General features: G+C 47.3%; 2 protein-coding genes across 6 annotated transcripts in view; both read right to left on the bottom strand.

Annotated features, from left to right (window-relative positions):
- Window positions 1-555: 555 nt before the first annotated feature.
- On the bottom strand, window positions 556-9,362 carry LOC146179095 (glycine receptor subunit alpha-2-like). The gene is made up of 4 exons (XM_084580109.1): window positions 9,130-9,362; window positions 7,971-8,114; window positions 5,147-5,474; window positions 556-1,471 (listed from the first exon to the last, which is right to left on the bottom strand). The coding sequence occupies exons 1-4, from the start codon at window positions 9,360-9,362 to the stop codon at window positions 656-658; spliced, it is 1,521 nt and encodes a 506-aa protein (XP_084436235.1). The 3' UTR covers window positions 556-655.
- Window positions 9,363-15,206: 5,844 nt separating this feature from the next.
- LOC146179094 (uncharacterized) overlaps window positions 15,207-24,397 on the bottom strand; it is a 35,384-nt gene continuing 26,193 nt past the window's right edge. For 4 of the 5 annotated variants that reach the window (XM_084578788.1, XM_084578793.1, XM_084578790.1 and 1 more), the window contains 5 exons: window positions 22,462-22,551; window positions 20,523-20,630; window positions 18,267-18,514; window positions 17,225-17,330; window positions 15,207-15,415 (listed from right to left, as the gene is read on the bottom strand). In XM_084578788.1, coding sequence (XP_084434914.1) covers window positions 17,247-17,330; window positions 18,267-18,514; window positions 20,523-20,630; window positions 22,462-22,551 — 530 coding nt within the window. In that variant the 3' untranslated portion in view covers window positions 15,207-15,415; window positions 17,225-17,246. The remainder of the gene's footprint in view (window positions 15,416-17,224; window positions 17,331-18,266; window positions 18,515-20,522; window positions 20,631-22,461; window positions 22,552-24,397) is intronic. The other variant, XM_084578792.1, reaches the window with a different exon arrangement.

Here is a 24,397-nt window from a genome sequence, read left to right as displayed (position 1 = left end):
ACGCGTGGCGAGAGTTTTTAGCACCGAAGCATGTTCCTTATGGCTTGGATTATACATGCAGCGCGCCAGTGCAGCGCTGACGCGGTCATCGTAGTGCCAGCCTTCTTGCCGACTTGACTGATCCTCGCTGCTCCGCTTGGACAGCGGAGACTGCTGCGGCGAGCAACCGCGCGACGAAGCGAGTGGAGAGAAAGCGAGGGACTGGTGCCCCGCGCGTGAGCTTCGTCTTTATGAAGGGCCCTAAAACATCGGTATCAGCAGTAATCTGTTTGACGCAATGCCAGGTGACCTTGCATTAAATTAATAAACTAGACAAAGGGCAAATGGCGGTGCCCCCAGGGAGAGCTACGAGAAAAAAAATAAATGACTGTCATTTAGGCAGCAAGCACGTGTAAAAATAGAGCTCCGCCAGACAATTTTCAAAATATTAGACCACACACTGTTGTGCCATAAGTTACACCAAGCACAAAATCATGGGACGATTGCATCCAAGAGAAAACGCTGCTTTAACATCATAACATGATCATATTTCAAACGAAGTGAAAATTAGGGAAATGAGATGGGGGCCCATTGGGTAGGCGTCTGAGCGCAATAAATTAGGCACGCGGTTGCCCGAACGCCGAGAAACTACGAGAGAATCCAGGTGGAAGTCAGTTCAGTCGTACGAAATCGCGTACCACAGGAAATATAAGGACGCCACCAGCGCGAACGCGAGGGGAAATATGACCCGAGCAAGCATGTCCAGCTCATTGACTCGGAACGCGTGGTACGAGCTCTCGGTCTGGCTGGCCGCGTCACACATGACCGTCAGCATCGTCTTGGTGGGAAGTTTGCAGTAGACACGGTAGCGGAGCTCGGCCACCGAAGATGACGACGCCTGAGGGTTCGCCACGTCGCTGGTCTGGGCCCTGGCCTGCTCCCGATAGGTGCCGTGGGCCACCACGAACTCCAGCAGGCTACAGAAGACCATGACAGCGCTGAGGAAGAACCACACGTCCCCTGCCTGGAGCTGGTTCGAGTGAGGATTGGCGATGCGGTTGTGGCCAACCTGAGCCATTAACATAAGCAAGCAGGCGACGCCTAGAGTCACCCTAGAGGCCGTCGCGCCGACGTCCACCCAGAATGCCATCCAGGACACGACCACTACCATGGTGGACGGCACGTACGTGGACAGCAGGAAGGACCACGTCACCTTGGAGAAGTGGAAGCGGACAGCGACGGCGGGGGCTCTGCCCACCACGGTGGAGGCGTCTTCAAGATGCACGGGATCGGCCTGAACGAGGTTGTAGATGAGGGGATGAACGTCGCGGTGCAGGGTGACGCTCTCGTACTGGCCGCGGAGCGGACTGACGGTGTCATTGTTGATCCACGTGAGGCTGGGCACGCTGGCGCCATTGTGGGAGAGCTTGACCACGAGGCTGCACACGGTGACACCGAGGACGAAGTTGACCTCCGGGCCAAGGCAGAGGACCTGCGTGCGTCAGTGCAGAAGTAGGCCGTGTGGCGATAAGTGCGTACCAGGTGTCGTTCTTGGCTGTAAGCTTAGAATATATAAAACAAAATAAACAAGGCCAGATTCCTTACATCACCTTTGTGAAACGTGATGCAAAATATAGGGACTGAAGCGGTGCGAATCAGCCAGTTTGTATGGCAAGGGTCTTTAATACACTGCTGTTTCGAAGGCTAGCTGCTCTCAGTTCGAGCCCGAGCTTCGTCAGCTTCGTCCATTTCTGAGCGTCGTTTTCTTTGGTGCTGGCCGCTGGTGCTCCAAGCGCCAACTATGCATCTTACAGAACGAATATTGTGACGAGTCGCGACTACAGTACGGAATTCAGGAAGACAGTGAATAGTTTTCTGAAAGGAAATTATTAGGCTGACTTGCCTAAAGGACTGAGAACTTGGGGGCACTGATAGCAACATATACGATGGATAGTCGTCGAAGGAGAGAATGCTTGCAGCAGCAATCTCGGGCAATCTTGAGAAATGTAGAATGAAATGCTCCAAAGCAACAAACATGCGAAACAAATCCACTATCAAGTTCCGTCGGAAACAATGATAAATGCGACTTTGAGCACGAACAAAAACATTAAAGTAACCAGGAAAAAAGTTCAAATATTGTTTGCAAATGTGTTCTTCAAAGGGCAGGACGAGCATTCACCACGAGCATAACTCTTTGGAATTCAGTGAGCTATTTACTGCTCATTTTTAAATACCATGTTATTTTTTTTTAATTCTTGCCGATTGATCTGCTCGTAGCGGTGGCTTCTGGAACGATTCTTTGTCGAGAAATACGTCGGACTGCTGTGGTGTCATGGAGAGGGACAGACTCTAAGAGATTGCCATTCTCGGCAGCCGCGGTAGACACGGTTCACAAGCACACTTGCAGTAGCTGCGTAAGTCGTCTGCTTGCGTGCCCACAAGGATAGCGCGGACGTGGTCATTGCCTTCTTACACATGGCTCCCATATACCTCTGCCGCATGTAACTGTCGGTGGCTCCGCAGAAATCGCAACGTCTTTCGCGTCCGCTCAAGATTGATACACCTTGCTGTATCATGAGCTCCAGATGCATTATTGCAGAAGGTCAATGACCACGAAATGAGCGTGTGGGAGAAAATCCACACTGGAGAAAACGGCGACAGAACCGGAACTGAACGTCAGCCAATGACGTATTCATGGGCGGGCGCAGTTACTGAGCTGTTTGCACCATTTGTTTCTAGTGTTTTGAAGTCTATGAGTGGAGGGAGGACGCGATCATTTTTAGACGCCGATATCTACAGCGCTAATCAAGCAAGCTCAAATATTCTTCCGATTGTGCGACGAGTGATGGAATATTTATCGCTCATCTGTTTTACTTAATCCTGGTAAACAATATTTGCTGGTTCCTTTAACAGATTTTCAAACTGAAGTAGTTGGTTATTGCGTTTTTCAGGACCTCTAAACCAAACTTTAAGCATAAAATAGGTGCGTATACAACCAGTGTTCGGTGTTGTGCCAAGTTAAGAGTCAAGTTTTCCAAACGAGCAGATATATATTCAATTCCATAAACAAGGAAGTCTTGAAAAGTTTTGCTGGAATATTCGAGAAGCCTCTTTCTGTACCGAAGCCAAAATCTGATACTCTATGGTGCCCAAACTACTCGGCTGGATTGAGTTAGCGTTGCCGCCAGCGTCGCAATACACATGCAAGAAATTTGCAGAAATCAGAAACATTTTACGTGTCTTTGTAATGAACAAATTTCATTTCATCCAGGCCTCACGCTAGGAAAAAAACGTCATTGTCAATATTTCTTATGCTTTTGATTGTACGCTTTCTTATTTATGCTTATGCTTTCTTTTTTCAAAATAAATAAACTTCCTGAACAAACTCTAACTTTCCTATAAAAAGGAACTTCTTTACCCTGAGTTTGACGCATGATGGTCTTAGTTCCCTATGCGCCATGAAGCCCAACCCAACACAAAGCATATCATCATCATCATCATCATCATCATCAGCCTAACTATACCTACTGCAGGGCGAAGGCCTCTCCCATATTTCTCCACTTAACCCGGTTCTGTGCTAGCTGCATCCACTTGACCCCTGCGAACTTCTTAACCTCATCCGCCCACCTAACTTTCTGCCGCCCCCTGCTACGCTTTCCTTCCCTTGGAATCCAGTTTGTTACCCTAAGCGACCATCGGTTATCCTCTCTTCGTATACTGCGTACAAAGCATATATTGCGAACTAAAGCTCCTAAATTCTCTTTCAGCTCATCTCGAATGTATTCATGTCAATCCGGGCAGTGTGTGATTTTAAAAGTGCAGCCAGTTCTGTCATTCAGGAGGAAAGGGAAAGGGGGTTGGACCAATGCAGCAATTCGACGCGGCTGTAGACAGCGGTACAGGTGCCCGTCCAGTGATTACTTCGCATTGCGAATTGCGAAAATCCGGAGACACGTTTATGGCTATCGCAGCAGGCGGTGATTGTTGCATGGAAAAGGGCATTGTCTTCTCCGTTTCGTTATGTCACGGCTAGAATGTCCGACGTCAATCGCCTGCAGTCTTCATCAAGAAGGTTACCAGTGTTATTCGTAGTGACGCCTTGGTTCAATTCAGACTCTATTAAGCTGTAAGGATTTCATGCGAGGGGATTTGATGCGCTCGCAAATATTGAGCTCTGGTCATAGCACTACTGTGCACATGTGGGCCTGTGGCGTAATGGTAGTAAAAATGTCGCGCAGCCACTTTTCCAATTGGGGAATTTTTCCACAAAGCACACTTCACTAGTGGCGCGAGATATGTCTTCTCTTTAACCGCGATTATGACTAAGTATAGTGCGGTAGTGCAGAGTTTCAAATGCGTTAACGGATACCGCTGCTGCTTGCGCTAGGCTCCATCTATTACTTTTTCCCGCGATTGTGCGCCGCTGGTAGAACGTTTTAGCTCAAGTCTGCTACTTTACTTCTGCCGTTACCGAGTATCAAGGAAGGGGTTCTCAAACGGTATTTCGCCAAGGAACCCCAACAGCCATCAATATGTGCCAGAGACTCCACCGCCCCCCTCCCCCTTGCCATCGCAGTAAGTTGATGTTGTTTTTGAATGGCACTGTCCAAGTTATTGATGCGGTTTAGTTCCGTTTTTGTACGCCCGCATTAGTTTGTTTTCTTGCTTTTGGCAACCAGCCTTTTAAATACCCACCTCAGTCGCACTCTGACCCTTATATCCAAGCCGAGAATGCGGAAATCTACAATCACACTTCAATCCGGCGGGAGCTCGCGGAACCCGCAGAAGCAGCTGGCAGCACCCAGTTTTTGAACCACTGGTCTATAGAACTGCATTTGGTAGAACGCTCATTTGGGCGAGTCGGTATATGCTCATAGTTTAAAAATAAGGCAGCGCACATAAGACTAGGGACCAAAAGTAATACAGACACAGGACTAGCGAACTCAACAACTCTAAGATGCTCTATCAGTTGTGAATTCCGGGCTCGTCCAGTGTCCTTCATCTGGTCTTAGTCTTTTCTGCGCTGTTTGTTTGTTGTTGTTTTTTCAACTATGAACTAAGGAACTGCGCACGCAAGTATAACGATCGATGAAACGATTAACGTAGCAACATGCGGCTGCAATCTACCGAGGCTCTCAATAGGTCTAGGCACAAAAGCATTACGCACGTGGAAGACCATCCTCCGGCGAGAGAGGAGGAAGTCGTCGTCCCTGACGTAGACATCCGCCTCCTCGAAGCGATGCACCTGGCCGACACCCTCGAATACGACGCTGGGCTGCCACACGTGGTGCGCCAGGAACTCGGGCATGATGCGGTGGCCGAGTTGGCGCAGTAGCTCCACGTTGACCCGAGAGTCGCGCCATAGCAACGACACCCAGCCGTGCAGCTGGAAGCCCATCGTAGTCTCCTCAATGTCGCTCACGAACGTCACCTCCAGCTGGATGAAGACCTCGGTCTTGTTGTCAGCCGTCTGCGGAGGCGAACATTTGCTGTACCTGCGAAACAGCCGAGGCGTGAAAATGTTAAACAGCTGACACTTTTCGGGTGAATGGCATCCGTATCGCCATTCGTGTAGTGCCTCGTACCGCAAACCTGCCGCATGGACTTGCGAGCCTCTTAGTATGCTGTTAAAACAACGTCCTGCACAAGGAGGGCTGTGAAAAACAGATAATGGTAACGCTCTACTGAATGGGCCCTCTGTCACAGGGATTAACGCAGATAAGTGAGTGTATTGATACCTAAGAGGTTGCGATACAGCTATGGTTGACATATTTTCATCAGTTCTGTGGATGGTGAAAGTCGCGGAGTTGTATTTCATCAGTATTTTAGCTGTATCGGCGTTGGCGCATGACCTTACCTTCGCTCAGCACTCTTTCACTGGGCGTGTTCTAGAGTGTAAAGCTTTTGCGATGCAACTGTAAATTTTCTTCGCGAAAATCCTTTACCAGACGCTATCCGATTTTGCCGTGCTAAGGACTTATCTCTAGAATGTATGATTATTACCGAAAAAATTGTATGGCTTTTGTAGTAAAAAAAATATGACGACTGCCAAGCGCATTTGCTGCCATTTTCGCCTCCCAAGATCATTTTATAAGTTCCCTTGGAAATCAGATTCCTTTATTAGTATTCTTTATCTTAATATTTACAAGGACCAATAATGAAGTCAGGCATGAGAGCGTTCGGGCGTTGGTGAGATTACTGAATGCCGAAGATTACGAAAAAAGATTTGCCCTTCTTGTTTGACACATCCGCGTGTTCATAATTCGTACCCTAACACCTAAAGCCAAAGTACCTGTTTTTACCAAAAACGTTCATCATATTCGTTCTGTCGGCGTGTGCGTGCACATGACCTAACATTCTCCTAATGTCAGAAATTCACACTGCCAAGTGTTGCAACTAATAAAAAAATGCGTTTTTGTTTCGTGAAAGCCCCGCACTTAAAACGCTGACAGCGTAGTGTACACGTAGCCTAAACCTAACCGCTTATCGTCCTTGGTTTATCTGGGAGCTCGAAGGCGTGCTTACTGCTTCGCGAGTCGCGACATTATGCCACGAGTGCATAGCAAACAGTGAAGCAAATATGCGCCGCTTTACTGCGCGCAGGAAGAGCAAAAATAACTATAAATGGGAGCACTACAAGTGCATACCGTCAAACGACCCACTAGAAAGGTGATTGAACTTTAAATGGACGTCCGACTAACCCTAGCGTCATTACTAATCTCTCGTGTTTCTAACAATAGCATGCATGTTTACGACGGACCACACCACTCGGCCATACGAATATGCAAGCTGCATGCAGTAACCTGAAAGCAAAGAAGTCATAGCTGCAGGACATTCAAGTCATAGCTGCAGAACAATTGAAGGTGTTCGAATGCACTCTGAGGGACACTTTGCTATTGAGCGCATGACGTCGCATGGACATCTGCCGCGGAGGCTGACGCAGTGCAACAAAAGCAACGATACAAAATGGACTCCAAATAGCGCTGATCTGCAATAAAAGATCACGAGTCAGGCAGAGCGGAACTGTAGAGGTTGCTACTCCCACGCATTGAAAAGCGTTTATCCGTGCAGAATACATTTAGTTTAAGAGAGTGATTACCCATATGTACCCTCTATCCTTACCGCACCAGGACAGGCAAGCGGCTAAAAATGAGTTACAGAGAACGTATATATATAAGAAGCGATTACTACCGGTCAATGACACCTGCTCCTTACTTTGACAGAAGGGGACAATGATCCAGTAAATGAGAACAAATTACAGCTATAGACCCCAAGACAACGGCCCTCGCATAGCAATAGTGTAAACCTACGCGTGTTGGCGATTCATTTACAGCAAAGAACCAATGTGAAAAGTGGCAATAACTGAATAAAAATCGCACTATACAGTACTGATACATACTGCAAGACAGGCTGACACTATATGCTTCTGTGTAAATCTGACTTATTAGGCAAACAGACAGCATGCCATTAATGATTAAAATTAATGTGCAGTGCAGTACACTGCGCATGCAGTGCAGTGTTCACTGACTGCCATATAAGTGCCCAACGCCGAATCTCGACAATAAGAAGGGCAGGTCACCGCTTGAAAGACATTCGGTTGTAAGTTCGGTGCTGCTTGCCACTCCTTGTCTTCCTCTCCCGTTTTTCGCGCCATTTCCTTGAATAAATAAAGTCCAGAATCAGCTATGTAACAAAAGGCTACCGAAGCGGTGCCGTGTACTGCGAATAGGCATGAGTCAGAACGGATGGCAATGCAGTGGTGCAGGGCATCAGCGTTGGCGTGTAATATAACAAAGAAAACAGCTCATTGCTTGACGCGATGTCATCTTTGATCATCATCATGATCAGGGGGGGGGGGGGGGGGCGCTGTTTGCCCAAGCCGTTTACATTAAATTAAAATCACAGTTGTGAAGAGCGTGTCCCTCCAATCATTGAACTCTCCATCAGTTCGTATCATTCAGTCAATCCGGGTGTTTTCCTGGCCGCGTTACCGAATCAGCCACCACGTGACACTGGCCGAGTCAGGCTTTGGCTGTCGCCACCGCTGTATGCGGGATGCCTCCGTCAAAGGCGGAAATCCCAGCGTGCCCCAGCGCCTGAGGTAAAGTCGTGCCCTCTGGGTGTTGCGGCGCCAACTACGCACAGTGAAAGACCAAATGTTCAATAATCTTCTGCTCTTCACCGCACTGTCGGCAGAGCGCTGCATGACCTGCCGCATACATGTAGAAAAGCGAATGGTAGAGTAGCTGATGGCAGAGTAGAGTGCGCAGCCCACCGGAACGTGCCTCATGCCTCAAAGAGGAGCGCACTCCCCCTGTCTTTGTCGTACATAGCCTTCAGGGCTGGGGCAGTCTTGTGGGTGCGGTACAGAAGTAGGGTCGACTCTGAGCACATTGCAGCGCGCCAATGATTCGTCCCCTCGTCCCGCATGCTCTCCTGCACCATTCGGGAGCACTTCAGCTGGCTTCCCTCCCATACTGGTCGCCTCAGCAAGCCAAACCTGCTGCTCGGCGTGTTGAAGCGCGCGTGGTCAATGCTGTCCGGATACCTTTCAGCAACAGGCATCGGAACACTCTGCGTGCCCCTTTGTAGTCAGGCATAGTCCGAGGCGGACTTCACATGCAAACTTCATGCCTCACGTGCCTCGAACGTATTTCGCGGCGCATGTAGCGCCACCTATGAGCGTCTCATACAAATATTGTGACTGTATAGCGCAACGAGGCAGAAAACACTGCGACAATACGCCAACTGCGGCCTAGGCCAACAGCCGCAGAACAATGCTCTCATGCGCTGCGGCTGGGTGTTCCACCATGGTACAATGCCTCGCATACTGCAACTGGAAGTGGCATACAATGGTACTTCCACGTCACCCATCGCATTAGCCCCTACATACCATCAGCGCCTGCCTGTGCCACGGCCGCTCAATGCGCAGCTAGTGCGTTTCCACGAAGGGCCGTTCTTGTGCCGCCATGGTCTCATGCGCAAGCATTTCTCTGAGCATGCCATTGCCTGTCGTGCGTGTAAGGACTGATCTGCAGATCAGAAAATTTCTAAACTTAATAAAACTCATATTTACGGTCCAGCCTATCGCCGCCTCTTATGACGCGCTCGCAATACCGCTTGACGGGGAGCAAAAGCTTCTTTCCTCACCTGGAGCCCACGACCTGGGTGTAGAGAGCCGCTTCCTCGGCGGAGAAGGCCGCGCAGTCTCTCAGTAGAGTGAGCAGCAGGAGCAGCAGCCGGCTGGCCGAAGACGACCAGTTACCGCGGTGCTCGGCTCTCGGGTCGCACCGGGCACGACAACGCTCGGAGGCACCGTCGGGCAGTGCCGCACCACGGTCTTGTACCGAGGCGGCACCCGACACCTCGCACTCGGAACGCATCGCCTCTACAATCTTTGCCTAAGGCTTAGATCACCACGGAGGTGTGCACAAAATATAGTCGCCAAACAGAACAGAAGCCGGGACACGAGCCAGAGCACGCGAGATGAATCGCGAGGCTGATGCTGATGCTGATGCTGATGTTGATGCGGCCATTCCCCTTTGTATCGGGGGATCACAAAGTTCTGGATCAGGCCAGGAGAAACGGGTAGAAAAAATTGAGGAGTGAGAGAAAATTCTATGCTAACTGTCCAGTCAAATAGTCCGAAGAAGTAAGAAAGAGGGAGAAAGAAGAAATTTAACAGGCTCCAATAACGTGTTGCCGATGCCGATAAAACTAGGCTGCGGCTGGGGAGCAGATAGGAGTAGAAGACGCTGAACTAATAGGAGGCCCATTTTTTTAGTTCTTTTCACTTTGCTTGATACTCTATCTTTTGCGCGAGAGCCGTGAGTGAGAGCCCACTATCATTCACTGTGTAACTGAAACTTGTCGTAAAGCACCCTAGAGATTGATTTCCATGACTTGAGGCCGATACAGAACGACTTAAAGGCAAATCGTACCGAGAGAAAAGAAAGAAGAAGAATCCAAGCAGAGGAAGAAAAAAGGCACGAACAGGAGAAGAGAAAGCAGGAAACTTGCCTGCTTTTAGCTTGGCAACTAAGATTTCCTTCGTGGGTATGCGTCATTTATCAAGGTCGAAGAAGAAGAAGATGATGATGATGATGATGATTAATCTGCTGATGCTCCAGCGAAAACAGCCCTACAATATTTTTCCGATGTTTCGACCTCCTTCCAACCTGTGCGTCCGTCAAGGCAGCACGTTTTCGTACGTACATTTTAATGCGAAGATTTGGCACCTCAGCGCTTATTTCTCTGGATGACCTTCATCATCTTCTATTCCCTTGGAGGAGTAAATCCTGACGTTATCGCGAACTTGATGTTTCCTTCACGCGACTTTGTTGTCGTGTTCCTCAGCTAAGCATTTACCTTCACAAGCCTGATCTTGCAACCTGTCCTTTGTGCCAATATCGTGATGAGCGAGTAAGAACTGAACAATTGTTTTTCTCTTTTGTTGCTTACATACACCGCTAAAGGGGCGGTTGTTAGAATTTCATTTCACAAGCTTAGTTTACGCTCGTCTGTCCCTTAGCGCTTCTATGCTGGGACGTATCGGTACGATGGAAATGTTTGCTCTGCCAGACAAAATTTCTTCCAGAATCATAACGTTTTCCGTCATAACTGGTTATTGTAATTCTTTGTCATTTACTTTCGATATTTTTTTAGTCATTCGTAATTATGACTTCTTTTTTATCTTTTTTAATATCACAAATTTAAAGCCCAGTAATATATCAACCATCATAGTCAGTGAACCCGATTTCCTCAAATTTCTAATCTCAGCTCTGCAGTATGGAATCTAAGAAACTATAATCACCGCCTGGTCATTGCCGATTCCCCTTGTGGGTATGCGCCATTTTTATGAGGGCAGAAACAACAATAAGAAGAGAAAGGAAAATAAGGATTGATTATGGAGGGACGCCGTCGAAGGGAGGGAACTGGAGAGAAAAACATTTATTGGATAAACAAAGCTAGGCTTGGGTAATAGAGCTTGGTTTAAGTTTACTTTCTTCTCCAGTTACTAGACAAATGGGGGAGTTTGACGCAGTTAAGACGAGTTGGGCGTGTGAAAGCTTTTGCGTACAAAGTGAAGTTGATGGAGACGACTACGTGCAGTGCAGAGCGAGAGAGAGAAAAACAGAAGAACGGAAAAGCAGGGAGGTTCACTGTGATATGCCTAGTAGGCTATCGTACAAAAGGGGACGGGAACAAAGGGAGAAAAAGGAGAGCAATTGTGGCACCGAAATTAGTTTTTAACGTGTCCACAGACGGCTATAATAGGGGACAAAAGGCGCACACTTAAAGTTTATAGTCGGGAACTAAACCCCGAGTCCTCTACAGCGCGGGCGATAGCTAGGAGGATGCCTACAGGCTTCCCGCGAGAAAATCCTGGTTTGGAATGCGCTCTGTTCGGACTTTTTTTTTCTGCCTCCAGAGCTCGGCAGAGGCTTCACGTAAGATTCGTGGTTGTGTTTGATCACGTTAGATAACGATTTTGCTAGAAAATCTTTATGCTGATTAGCCACCCTTGAATCATTCGATACTTGACAGCAACAAGGGTGTAACCCGAAAACATCTGAATCTGCAAGGGCGCGGACGAAATTATAGACGCGATCTTGAATACTCAGCGACGAATTGCTATTTGGTACGTGGCACCAGCCGGTTGAAGTGCCATTTTTCGCGCCCATCCCACCCTCACCATCGATGCCTTCGGGCCGCATATATTGCATACTATTCAAACGAGTAGTAATAACTAAAAAGCCCCGCTTTAACCAAGCTCTATGAACTTACCTGCGTGAGCTAGGAATAGCGTGTGTCACTTAGTATCCAAGAGCACTGGAAGGTTAATTCTTATTCCACGTTCCCACCTTAAAGGAATCATGGAAAGCCATTTACTACAAGTAGAAAACGCACACAAGTAGTAGGTATCCCATCAGTCCTCTCCGCAACGCAATTTTTACCCTAGCCTGCCTATCATCGAAACTATCGTGGATCGAAAATGACGCTCCTCTAGCCCAACCCAAACCACGCCTGCGCGAGAACAAAAATAAAGAAAGCAAGCCGTGAAGGCGCCCCACCACGCCCCGCTCGAGCCGCGTCACTCGGGAGCGTCCAATGAGTGGGCGCACCCAGCAAGCCCCGATGACGTCACATGGGAGGTTTACGTCATATGGGAGGTTTGCGCGGGGTAACGTGTCGCCCTAATCGGTTGCAAGCGGTCACCAGGCGCGCTTCTTAGAAATCTTTGTAAATATCGACCTTGGATTGCTCTGCACTGCAAAACTCAATATAACTAACGATACGTGACCTAGCGCACCGCATATTTTAGACTTTGGAGTTGCTGTCCAACAAAGCATTCGCCTTCATACGCCCAATGTGACACGAACATTTTTCTTCTTATAGACCGGCTTGCTCACCTCTGTGTCCCATGCCTTTAGTTGCTATGCGCACGACAGCACTAACCCCAGCACGGGTCACTGTGCGCCATGCCCTGTCTACATCTCTTCGGCGACGTTCTAATACGGTTCTAAAGCGAGTATGTTGCCGCAGAAACTTGACACGCTGGCAAGTTTCGCCGCCCGAGCTTCCGTCAAAATATATAGAGGCATGCGGCGCGAAGCATTGTGACACAATGTCAACGTCTGGGTTGTGTACGGTGTCTACGCTGGCGGCGCAGAACTGAGGTATTCCTTTGAGTTTTACACCGATAGGAAGCGTTATTGACGAATCCTGACTGCGGAATAAAGATTTAATGGCTTGAACCTTTCCATACTTGGACGTTCCACACAGCAATCTTTTGGCCGCCATGCTGCGATACATGATACAAGTGCTACACAGTTCCCACCTGCAAAAATTGCACAAAATTTGCAGTGTTCGTGGCTGGCTCCGTTTGGGAAAGGTCAAGTCGAATCAACCTGTTCCGAAACATACGCCCTGAAGTATTGGTTTATGCCATCTTTTTGCAGAACAGCTAGTTAACCGCGTTTTCTTTGGGGATGTCGAAGACCTCCGTTTTTCGTGCTGTCATACCGTTGGGCAGAGCTTTGCCTTGAATTTGTCGTTACATCAGTCTATTCCAGGGTATTTGAATGAAGTAGTACAATCTTCTCACTTTCTTTATGCGCATGTTTCGTCCGATTCCTTCTAGTATTGTTTAGGACCATGTAGCATGTACAGGCAAACCTTTGTCAATATGTACTTTAAAAAGTTCAAAGAAAAAATTGCAATACTCCTGCAGCCGAAACATTCTTTTTTTTCCAACTAATAGCGGGACTTCGCTAGTTAAAGCATAGTTTCAAGAGAAAGGAATTTGTGCCTTCAAGAGTCCATTGTTTTCTGTGCAAAATGACGAAACCATTAAGTTTTCCTGTTAGAACACAGGCCACTTTTGAGACGTCCTCCGAAGGACTCAATACTGATTTTATGTTCGACTCCTGCGACATGTTGGCCCTCTCGATTGAAAAAGAGGACGCCAGAACATGCGACTTTGTAGCCTCTGATTGGCTGTTATGCATCCTCAAAAGCAATAAAGTAATTTTAACCATGTCACCTCGGTCAAATACCGCTAACCAATATTAGGTAGATATTGTATATTTTGAGTTCAATAAAAAAGCAGCGATGTAAAAAAAATTACAACGGTTCAACGCTACTGAACCAAAAATTGAGCGATAGCATTAGCTGCAGATGACCGAGCGTTCTTCCCTTTTTCTTCTTCCTCAGCCCACATATAAAGCCCCGCTTTAACCAAGCCGTGTGAACGTGCCTTAGTGGTCTATAGGGGTAACGTGAATGCCAGGGTCCCAGCAGGCTGATTCTTACATAACAGTCCCATGTGAAACGAGAGACCAAAGTTGGCAGCTCCTGCCAGCTCTCACCCTAGTGTCACGTGGGGTGTGACGTCACAGCGTCACGTGGGTAAGACGTGACTACCGGCCGCACTACGCTGAAGGCTCGAAACCTAGAGTATTGCTTTCGCAATAAAAACAAGATGGCACAGTGGCCTAACGTAGGATCCAGCAAGGTGCGGCTCTGTGCCTCTGCATTCGTTAGAACCACTGGTGGAGTTAAGATGTAGGCTTCGCAGCCATGACGGCGGAATCTAAGAGTGCGGTTACGTAATGCTGCAGCATGAAATTTTCGCGCTCCCAGTGTTGACGTGGATCCCTGTTCATCGAAGGTTATGGCAATCCCAATAGACGATAAATAGAGGTTAATCTGGACTACGCAATATCTTGAGGGGTCAAGAAATTCGTACAGACTGCTAAAACAGACCATGAGGTTTGCAGACACCGGCTCCCTCAAGCGTTCTTTGCTCGAAAGCACTACTTTCAACTGCGATAATCTAAAGAAGCCTGCAACATTCAGCCACACGCGTGTCTTTACGACACATCAATTCCTCGATCTCAATCAGGTGCAGGCTATCACTCTGCAAAGGAATCAGCAATGCGAGCGCAGCGGATCAAATTTCATCGAAACATTTAAAAGCAACTCCGCATCTGTTCGATTCACTGTCGCCGATTGCAGTGCTTAGGCTGCAGAAATGCATTCGCAATTTGGATGAAACTTCACACGGGGATTATTCCCTATTGCACTTTAGTCAACAAAATTCTCATCGTCCTACACAGAACTGTACACGCCATCATACCTGCAAACGTATTTACTGCACTGTTTACTTAAATACTTCGCTTTCTTGACACGAGCTAACACATTCCTGGTTGCTGTGCAAGATCGAATTTTGCATATTTATTTGGTTTATTGGGTTTAAATTAAGTACGCCCAAAAGCGACATGGCTATGAGAGAGGCCGTAGTGGAGGATTCCGGAAATTTCGATCACCTGGGGTTCTTTAACGTGAGCTGACATCGCACAGCACACGGGCGCCTTGCTTCTCGCCTCCATCGAAAAGCGGCTGCCGCTGCCGGAATTCAATCCCGCATCTTTGGACACACCAGCCAAGCGCGCTAACCCCTGCGGCAGGCCGAATTTCGCGTTTAAAACAGCTACTTTCATTTGGACCCTCGTTGAAAGAAGCCTCTTTGTAGTGCACCATCCAGCAAACTCCATCAGGCATGCATCCCAAGTTCATCGAAACTGAAACTTTAAAAACTGTCGCCTTCGAAGACGTGTGTCGAAGTTGCGCAGTTTTCACCGTGGCCGCTGAAGATGTTTGCCCGATTAAGCTTCAGCACTCGTGAAAGGATGGCCAAAAAAAAAAAGAAACGGGGGCAAAGATAGGAGATGAACACAACTTCATTTATAGACACACATTCACACACTGAGTACGTATTTACAAGGGAACACAGATCAACGTACGCAAACAATTACTGAATGAAACAAAACAAAATGCGTATCCGCGTTGCTGCGGAAAGCCAGGTGCGAGCGGACATCCGTTCCACGGCAACCAGCCCGAGACTTTCACGTGAAGTCAAGATGAAAACAATCTGAAAAGTAATAATATACAAGATAAGTGACGATAGCGTTCAAATGGGAAAACTATATTTAGATACGCGATGCAACTTTGCGTGCAAGGCTGATAAAGAAAAGTGGTGAAAAAAGGTGCAGATAACACATTTTATTGCTCATACGTGACAGCCTGTTCAGGACGCATGCTCTCTCGCATGTATAGTAGGGGTATCGATACGAGCTAAGCTAGAGGCCATTCGGAGGATCTCTCATCCGCGCCATGAAGTGAGGGCGTGAACAATCGAGAAAGAAGATGAGGCTTGAGGTGGAGGGCCCCGTGATAATTTCGATCACCCACGGGTTCCACAACGTGCAATTAGATAGGGCAAAGCACATGCATCTTGTTGCACTCCATGTCCTATAGTTTAGCAGCCAGGCACCGTAAACACAGAGCCACCGCGGCGGATACGGCAGTAGACGGTGATGGGCCATCTTATCAAAGGGGTACGTGCAGGGACAGACGAGAATTAAACCGAGCGCATGCTTAACAAAACACGACCATCCGATTTTAGCCAGAGCAACCACAAAATCACCCATGCACCACCATTGAAAAAAAAACTCACAGGAAAAAATTACGGAGCGTCACATGAGAACTTCGAAGCTTAGACAAATTAGTAAAGATAACCCTACCGAAATAGCCCGAAATAGCGCATGAAACAGCTAATTTTTTGTAAACTAGTTTAGCTATACAGCCCTGCATTCCTCCGTAGACACCCTCGGGCCGCACATCCGTTGGCCCTCTTCACAACCTTCTACAGTGTTCATCCTCTGGGTTCCTCCCAAGGCAGCCGCCTTCCTGTAGCAAATTCCTCCGCTACCGTCATGAGCTCCCAAGCCACGAGGCCTCCCGTCACATCCCACCCTCTCTACCATTTCCCCTTCCCTTACCTATGTCAATGGTATTTACCACCGGATCACCGAGGGAGGTATCAAATCACCAAGTGACTAAGATCGCACGGCCGGCGCTGCAGATTCCAGGTCAAAATGCAAGACTATATGGCTAAACCAATCCTACGAGAGCATCTGCAGTGAGGTGAAGAATAAATCGCACGTCGGTTTATCAGCAAGGGAACATCGGGTTGACTATAGAGCTATGCCATCCACGGCGAGGGAGAAAAGGGAAGTAAAATTACTCCGAAAAATATTTGCTCGTGAAGGCCAGCCAGATGACGTCTCGCTTCCGCCCGAGTTTTCAAGATGTCGATTAGCCATTAACGCATAATCTGCTAATCGTCGAGCCTACTCCATATAAGACAATGACCATCAATATGATACCTTATTCGCGGTTTTAGGATAATTAAGAACGCAAAAGGTCTAGGACGAAGGGAAAACACGATGCGTTCGTGCGTGTTTCATTCTTAGTCCCTGACCTTCCGAGCCGTTAATTATGTGATACACCTTGCCCCAGTTCGCCGTTTTCCGTTCTCATATTCGCAGGAATTTATGGTATGAATTTAATAGCTCGCTTCATTTAACAGCAACTCCTATGTCAACCACTCTCATAGCCATGACTGCCAGGTTGCACAGGTGTGCTCCTTAGTTTTGTTCGTCGGAAAGCTCCTTTCGAAGAAAAACAAACAAAAATCAAGTCATCTTTGACAACAAACTGCCGACAGCAGGCTAACGAGGACTAGATAATCCTCAAAAGACGCAGCAACCTAAATTAAAGGCGTGTGTCACGGCCTATAGGGAAGTTGTGGAAAAGGAAAATGCTCATCAAGTAGGTTTCAGCTCAGGGGCGCTATAGGGCACTGCCTCGAGGAAATGTGTTCAAACCATCCGCTTACCTCTCTATGATAGATGGAGCAGTCAACGGCAAGGGTCGAAGCTGTAGGTGAAGTCATCGATGGCTATCACACCAGGTTTCCCGTTCGTGTAGGCTTCGATGAAGAACTGCGTGAAAGGTAAAATTCGGGTGGGGAATCAAACTTATTCATCAAAGCGCACTGCAATGCGCACGCAAACCACGTGACATCCAAACTGCAATGCAAGCTACTCGGAAAGCCTATAATTTGCTAAGAAATGTGCGAAGGAGCAATCGCACATCAGCAGGTTAAACGTCAGATCTACAGGCAAATGCGATACATACATTCAATTGTTTTTGTTACGGATTTTGTTACGCGATTACGGATTCGCACTGGACACAGCACCTCGCCTTCAATTTCTATCAAAGCAATAAAAGCAAGATATAAGCACGGGCGTGAAAGTAAGAATTTAGGGTGCAACCGCACCGTACCCAGCGGGGCGGCCGACTGCTCTGGGCGCCTCTCGCGGCCGCTTTTGAGCGTGAACCAAACTTGGTCGGGAGTTTCGTGACCGTTGGTAGTATTGAAGAACTCTAGCGTTACTTATAACTCTAATGCCAAGCGGACAAAAGCAAACTTATCGATGTTAGCCGCCGAGCGCAGCAACGCCCATAACTGGGGAGAAGGTTGGGCGAGGCAGTGTGAAGGATGGACAAGCGTGGTACAAGCGAAAAAGACGTTCCACGTTCATCTACAGACTGGGAACTGAATAGAATTGGTCCGAGGAAAAACAGCATGAGTAGTATCGTAGCAGTCGTGACTGTGTTAAGGATGCATGGCTCTAAGCTTGGGAGTTTGCAAAACAGAGTGCCGCGGATTAAATGTCTGGGGCGAGATTTAGAGAGCTTGCACCGACATTTCGCCATGCACGGAGACTTTTCTCGTCCATCTAGTGCAACCCGCACGGCTTGTGCTGTATCCCGCGTGTGATAGGTCATTAATTGGAAACCGTAACCACTCTACCATAGCGGCGATTGGATAGCGGGCCGTCATTGCCCCTACAAAGCGGGAGTAATTGGCTCACCCGCACGTCCTGGTGGACGGTCATGTTGATGCCGAACGTCCTCCAGAAATGGCCGTCCTTCTCGAGAGTGAAGAGGGGGCGGTTGCCGGTGTCCTGAGCCACCACCTGGATGCGTTCGGCGCCTGGGCCGTCCACGGCGTACGTGAGCTTGAGGCATACCAGAGCGTTCGGGTGGCCGGGCAGGTATGGTGTGATAAGACGGGACACACCGGGCGGAACACTCTTGGAGTCCACCGCCATGTAGCGGCCTGCGAGATCGCATATCCATTGCAAGCACAATTCCATTTTCAGCGCTGCTGAGGGCCGCCAAAGCACTTCCGATTACTGTATCACTGGTTTCGAGGGTACGTAACTTCCGTTCTGGATGTTGACATGATGGCGCTAAAGCCGCAATTATCGACGCTGTGGACGCGTGAGAGTAAATCACTGGAGTGCCTCTAGCAAGTGGTAATTGGCAGGTGACATGGCCTGGGCCCTGATTGGTCGGCCGGTTGTGTGACGTCACAAAAAGCACGCTATTGCAAGAGCTGCGAACTCCGAATTTTACTTTTAGACAGGTGGCTGAGGTGGAACTCGAACCTTCTGTCACTATTAGGCGGGCACGCTACTCTGACCACGCGAGCACGTCCGTGTGGATTGGTTAAAGCGAGGTTTTAGAGATCTACATAGCGTGGTCTTTGATTTAACTGGGTAACTTGCGACTGTATACGTTAGGCAGCTAGTGAATATGTGCGAGATAAGAGGGGCACAGTTTAAAAGAATGTATCTACGCGAACGAGCTTCAGCAAGCGACCGCAGACTGGCGCCGTCAGTGCTGAGTGTACACCCAATTTCTTTTTCCGAGTGCAGTTTGCTTTGCTAACAGTCTTTTAGCGAGGGATCTGCAGATGCTCGCTTCGTTTGAACCGTGCATATGAGAACATTGAAAGTTCAGCAAAATAAGAAGGACAAGAAATAAGGATAAGAAGGACAAGAAATGCTGCCATGTCTAGATATTGTAGAAGCGGGAGAAGTCACTCCCTGCAGGTCTCCACACAGCAGAGTAACTGACACAGCGCAGAGATGCGCTGCGCTGTGTCCGTTACAAATGCGAAGCATTACCAGGAGAATTTTCGTACGTGCATCAACCTTAATGTTCCTTAGACTTAAATAGGGATCGTACTGGAGTGATTATACTTCTTTATTGATCCCATATGGCTGAACGGCAAGGCAACGGCAACAGAGCAATACAAACATGCCGCTCTATTTTAGAGTCTCGTTACTTCGTACACGTGCCTTGGCGGCAACGATAGTCGATGGCGTCGTCAGGCGCGACGCGTCGCCAATGAACATCGCCTCATGAGGTCACCGCTTAACTGCCAATTAACAGTGGACACCTCAACCGCACTGTGTGGAAACGAAGGGGGACGTGAACAAAGCGATGCAATTATAGGCTGCAGGTTAATTTCGACCATCTGTTGTCTGTAACGAGCAGTTACGTTGCACTGGGCACTGAAGCCGTTTCCGTGGTCACTCGGCCAAAGTCGAACGAGAAAGAGAAAGAGAAAGAGAACTCACAGTCACGGCTTCACCTCTATGCTGCCTTCCCCACTAATGGCGGAACAGCAATGTATTAAAACATTATATTAAGGCCATAATTCATATGATTTATGCATCAGAACATATTCGCATAATTGCCCTATTACCACTACATGCATCTGTGTAGAAGCAACATGCGATTTCAGGTCTATATTGCCGTTTTTCTGGCAGCCAGTGACGCCATGTTTGGGGAAAGAAGCAGCGTGAGAAAGCCTACTTAACGATTTTTGCAAGGGGTCCATTGGCAGCTCTGCTAGCTTTTAATGTCCAGGCTCACACGGCCCGTTCCTTGCGCTCCCGAAATGCAAGAACTGTTTTCTGCCTGCCGCAGACTATGTGAAGAAAAAAACGTTAATATTCGCATTTGACTATCACCAGTAGGGGTAACAACTTCTGACTTTACATGGGCCTGCGGCACAGGTGGGATAAACCTAAAACCTCGTCGAACATGGCAATCCACGTAAAAAATATTTAGAGCCAGCTTCATTGATATAAGATTTCTTGCAGTACTCCTAACACAGAGCGCTACATTTTTCAGAAGCCTTGTCTCGTATTTTGTTCTTTTCGCTCACAAGATGCGCTAGGCAGCAAGCCCCAAAAAATAAAAGCCCGTTTTGTTCGGTGCCGACCCAACTCAAGTGCTGCAAGGAAGTGGGATATAACAGGTGGCGCACTTACCGCGTCGGTTGGCCACATTGTCGGTGACGAGCTTGAAGTGCGGCCCGATGATCTTCTGGTTACGCATGCCGCACGTGTGGTGCTCGAAGTCGCACTTGAAGGTCCTCACTTAAAACAGAAGGAGTAAAAAAGGGGAGGAATTCTGAGCCAGCAATGAAACAATTGCAAAGAATCATACAGCCTCCAAAGAGATAACATTAGGCTTGCTAGATTTAATGGGGAATGCAGAGGAGTGCACCTTGAGACTCGCACGCATTACCCATCCGACTGACACATCTAGTCAAGATGTAATGTGCCAGATACAAGCTACCACGTTCAATCCGTGTCCGACGCCATTCCAAACCTTACTTTACGGGCAAATATATAGAGAGGCAATAAGGGTAGAGCAGCGGGTAATTCTTGGCTCAAACCATCGTGCAATATGGTGCAAGCCCTTTAGTTAAGTTGAAAATCAGGACTGATGGTGCTATAAAACGCGAGTCTGATTCAGACTAGTGCGAGAACCTATCCGTACTCTGATACCCATCGATTACAAGCCGTTCCCCACCTCCTTTTTCCAATGAACCACGATATACCTATCACGGTAATATTAAGGCAAATAACTGGCTCTTGTCCCGCATAACTGCCAGAACTACTGATAAGCAAGAGCATGTAGGCAGGTACGTGCAAACCTGCATAGGCATGAGCTATACTCGCTATATGCCAGCAGCCATACGAATGGCACTTTTTTCGTAAAAGAATTACCGGAACATTCTACTTGTATCCTACAGACCGGCAGCAGGGAACGATATTGCCTAGGAGCGGTATTTGTTCACAATAAGCATCGCCGAAACCGAAGCTTCATTTTAACCGATTCACTGATCATGAGCTTAAGCGGCTAGGACAATTCATGGGACTAAGAGTCACGTTAAGTTGCGCATACTGGTCACGTTAAATTACACAGCAACATCAGCCTATCCGCTACCTCGCCGACATTGGACACTGCCTTAAAAATTCTAGTATATTGCCTCCCTGATATACATCATCCGAAGCACATTTTTAGCGCATTACCCCGAAGCTTCCGCTTAGTCCACATCTTCAAAGCTACATTTGAAGCAAGGCGAAAAATATCAATAGTCGCTCAAAGGCGGCTTGCTTTGGTGCCGAAAGTTATAGTGCAGTATGTAGGACAGAACACTTCAAGGATGCACACTGAATCACTGGACTAACTTTACTGGTTCACTCTCAGCGCCTTCCATCACTAAATAATTATTTGAACATTATCAAGCCTTCCATAACTAGAAGTTCCCATTGCCTGAATCTCATCCCTTTTTTTTCCCCGCACTGACACATTCAAACGCAGCTTCTTTCCTCTGACCATTGAACTTGGAATTCGCTGCCTGGAAACGTACGCTCGCTACCAATTGAAGAATTTTTTGACAGCCATTGCTTACTAGTGCCATTTTTTATTTTATTTTTTCTTTGATTATATATGTTTGTATTTTCTTGATACACTTTTCTTTGTTTGCCCACTCCTGCCATAGCCTCATCCAAGCTTCAGTATGTACAAATAAATAAAAAATAAAATAGTAGCGACAGTCGTTTTTCTCTCGTCGCCTTCCTTCAAAAAATTTGCGGGGTACACTTAAGCTACGCCTTTAACTGGGTATGACGCGATAGCGTAGGGTCCTTGCAGGCTGATTGTGATATTATATCCAACTATATGTTCCTAAACTGATAATGGCGTGGATGCGACGGCAACGTGGCAGTCTCAGACTTTACGCGAAGAGAGGTCGTGCAACAGAGCCCTGCAACTTCACCAGTAAGACCGTCACAGCAAAGAGTTATTTCGTCTACAAACGAGGATTCCACCTAGGATTTTCTGCGAGCGTAACAGCGCTCAATTTTGTACCTTTTGCTACACCCACAGGATGAACACCTAGGAAGTAACTCCCCTTACCTTCGTAGACGGGCCTGGAAGATAGCCGGTACCACTGGTGCGAAAGACCGTACATGGGTGGAGGATGAGGGTGTTCGTACGGAACGGCACCTGTCAGTAAAAGACAAAAGTGTCTGAACTGTAAAAATGACGCGACATATATTATCGGATGCTGAAAACTTTCTATATGACAGGCTTAAGTTTCACCGCTCACTCTAACTTCATACGTTTTCAAAACGTCATACGTTATAGAAGGTACACTTTGCACAACATAATTCAACTTAAGATTGAGTGCGACTCCTCGCTGACTTTTGCTTTCGCCAGCGCAAAACACTTTCTAAACGGTACCTGCTAAAGGCCCATCTTTAGGCTAAGCATCAACGTTATTGCTGCAGGCAAAGGTTGCACCAATGTCACTCATGATGTCACATGAAGGTGCCGTGGCTTAGTCCGAACATAGCTGATGGCACTGCAGTTCCATTCCCTCGTAAATGTTCACGCTCCTGTGACGGCTTCCCTAAACAAGCATCATCTTTCAGAATTAGGCATTAGTCCCTGTGGCTTCTCGGATCACAAGGCTGCATTTATTACTATGGCGGAGTGGGACAAAAGTGCTGGTCTGAAAGCGAAATACTGATGACGCCACATACGTGCATATGACTTTCCAATTCTTCACCTCTGCACAATGCGGAACGAAAACACCTCTGACAAATGTGCGCAGCGCGGAACATTATTTTTTTTTTTCCCAATCGATTCAAACTGCGTACTGCTGCAGACGTCAAGTGGACTCCGTAAACACTGTTCCGAAGTGGATGGCCACATCCGCGAGTACCAAACATGGCATTCCAGTTTGCAAGTGAAAACTGTTTGCGTTAGCATTCTTGAACAAATCAACGTACTGCTTTATACATTTGGCCAGCATTCCAGTCACTGCCCGCAGCTCCAAGCACTTCTTCGCCAGATGAAGTATTGGATGCGCGGTGCAGACACGACGCTCATGTGTTCGACGGTTTTCGACATGGTTTTCAACATCGCTTATCTACAGTAACTCAACTTTTTAAAACTGTTCACACACTTAAAGCATTTGACAAAGTGTGTCAAGATAAACTCCTTACAAAATGGATGCGTATGGCATTGATTTCCAGATTATTAACTGGGTTCGCGCTTACCTTTCCGACAGTGATGAATTTGTCGAAATAGCCGGCGAACATTCATCCACCTTTCATGTATCATCCGGTGTACCACAAGGTTCTGTTTTAAGTCCGGTGTTATTTTTCATATACATTAACGACATTGCTGAAGATATATACTCATGTGGAAGTGCGGCTGTTCGCATACGATTGTCTCTTGTTTTGGCACGTGATATCTGATGATCAAATTTTGCTGAATCAGTGTTTGAAAAAAGTATAATTTATGTATTAAATGGGATATGCAAATCAGCCCAATGAAATTTGTTGTCATGACCATAACCAGCAAGGAATCTCCACTACTTTTCACTATAATATTAACAACATTCCAATCCAAAAGTGTAACAAATTAACATACTTAGGCGACACAATTACTGAAACTAAATTGGGGCGTACACATTGATCAGATATGTAGTTCAGCTCAACGAAAACTTAGCTTCTTAAAACTTAAACTGAAACACTCAACACGCGATGTTAAACTTCAAACATTTGAAAGTATGGTCTGACCTAAGTTAGAGTATGCAAGTATTATATGGGACCCACATTGTCAGTACCCGATAATAAACTCGACCGGATGCAAAGATTTGCCTTAAGATTTATATTTTCCTCTTACCGCAAAACACAGTCACTGCTCTACGCATCCAAGCTCAACTACCTGAACTAGCCACACGTAGAAAAATAGCGCGCCTCAAGATTCTTTCTATTATCCGTGAAAATAAGTTTAACTTAAACTACTCTCTATATCCGACCCCCAGGAAGATTATCAGCCC

The sequence above is a fragment of the Amblyomma maculatum genome, chromosome 9 (assembly GCF_055883805.1).
Source record: "Amblyomma maculatum isolate TAMU_Amacu chromosome 9, ASM5588380v1, whole genome shotgun sequence".
Classification (NCBI taxonomy): domain Eukaryota; kingdom Metazoa; phylum Arthropoda; class Arachnida; order Ixodida; family Ixodidae; genus Amblyomma; species Amblyomma maculatum.
Note: the sequence above shows the minus strand (reverse complement) of the source record. Positions and strands in the feature narration are given on the sequence as shown.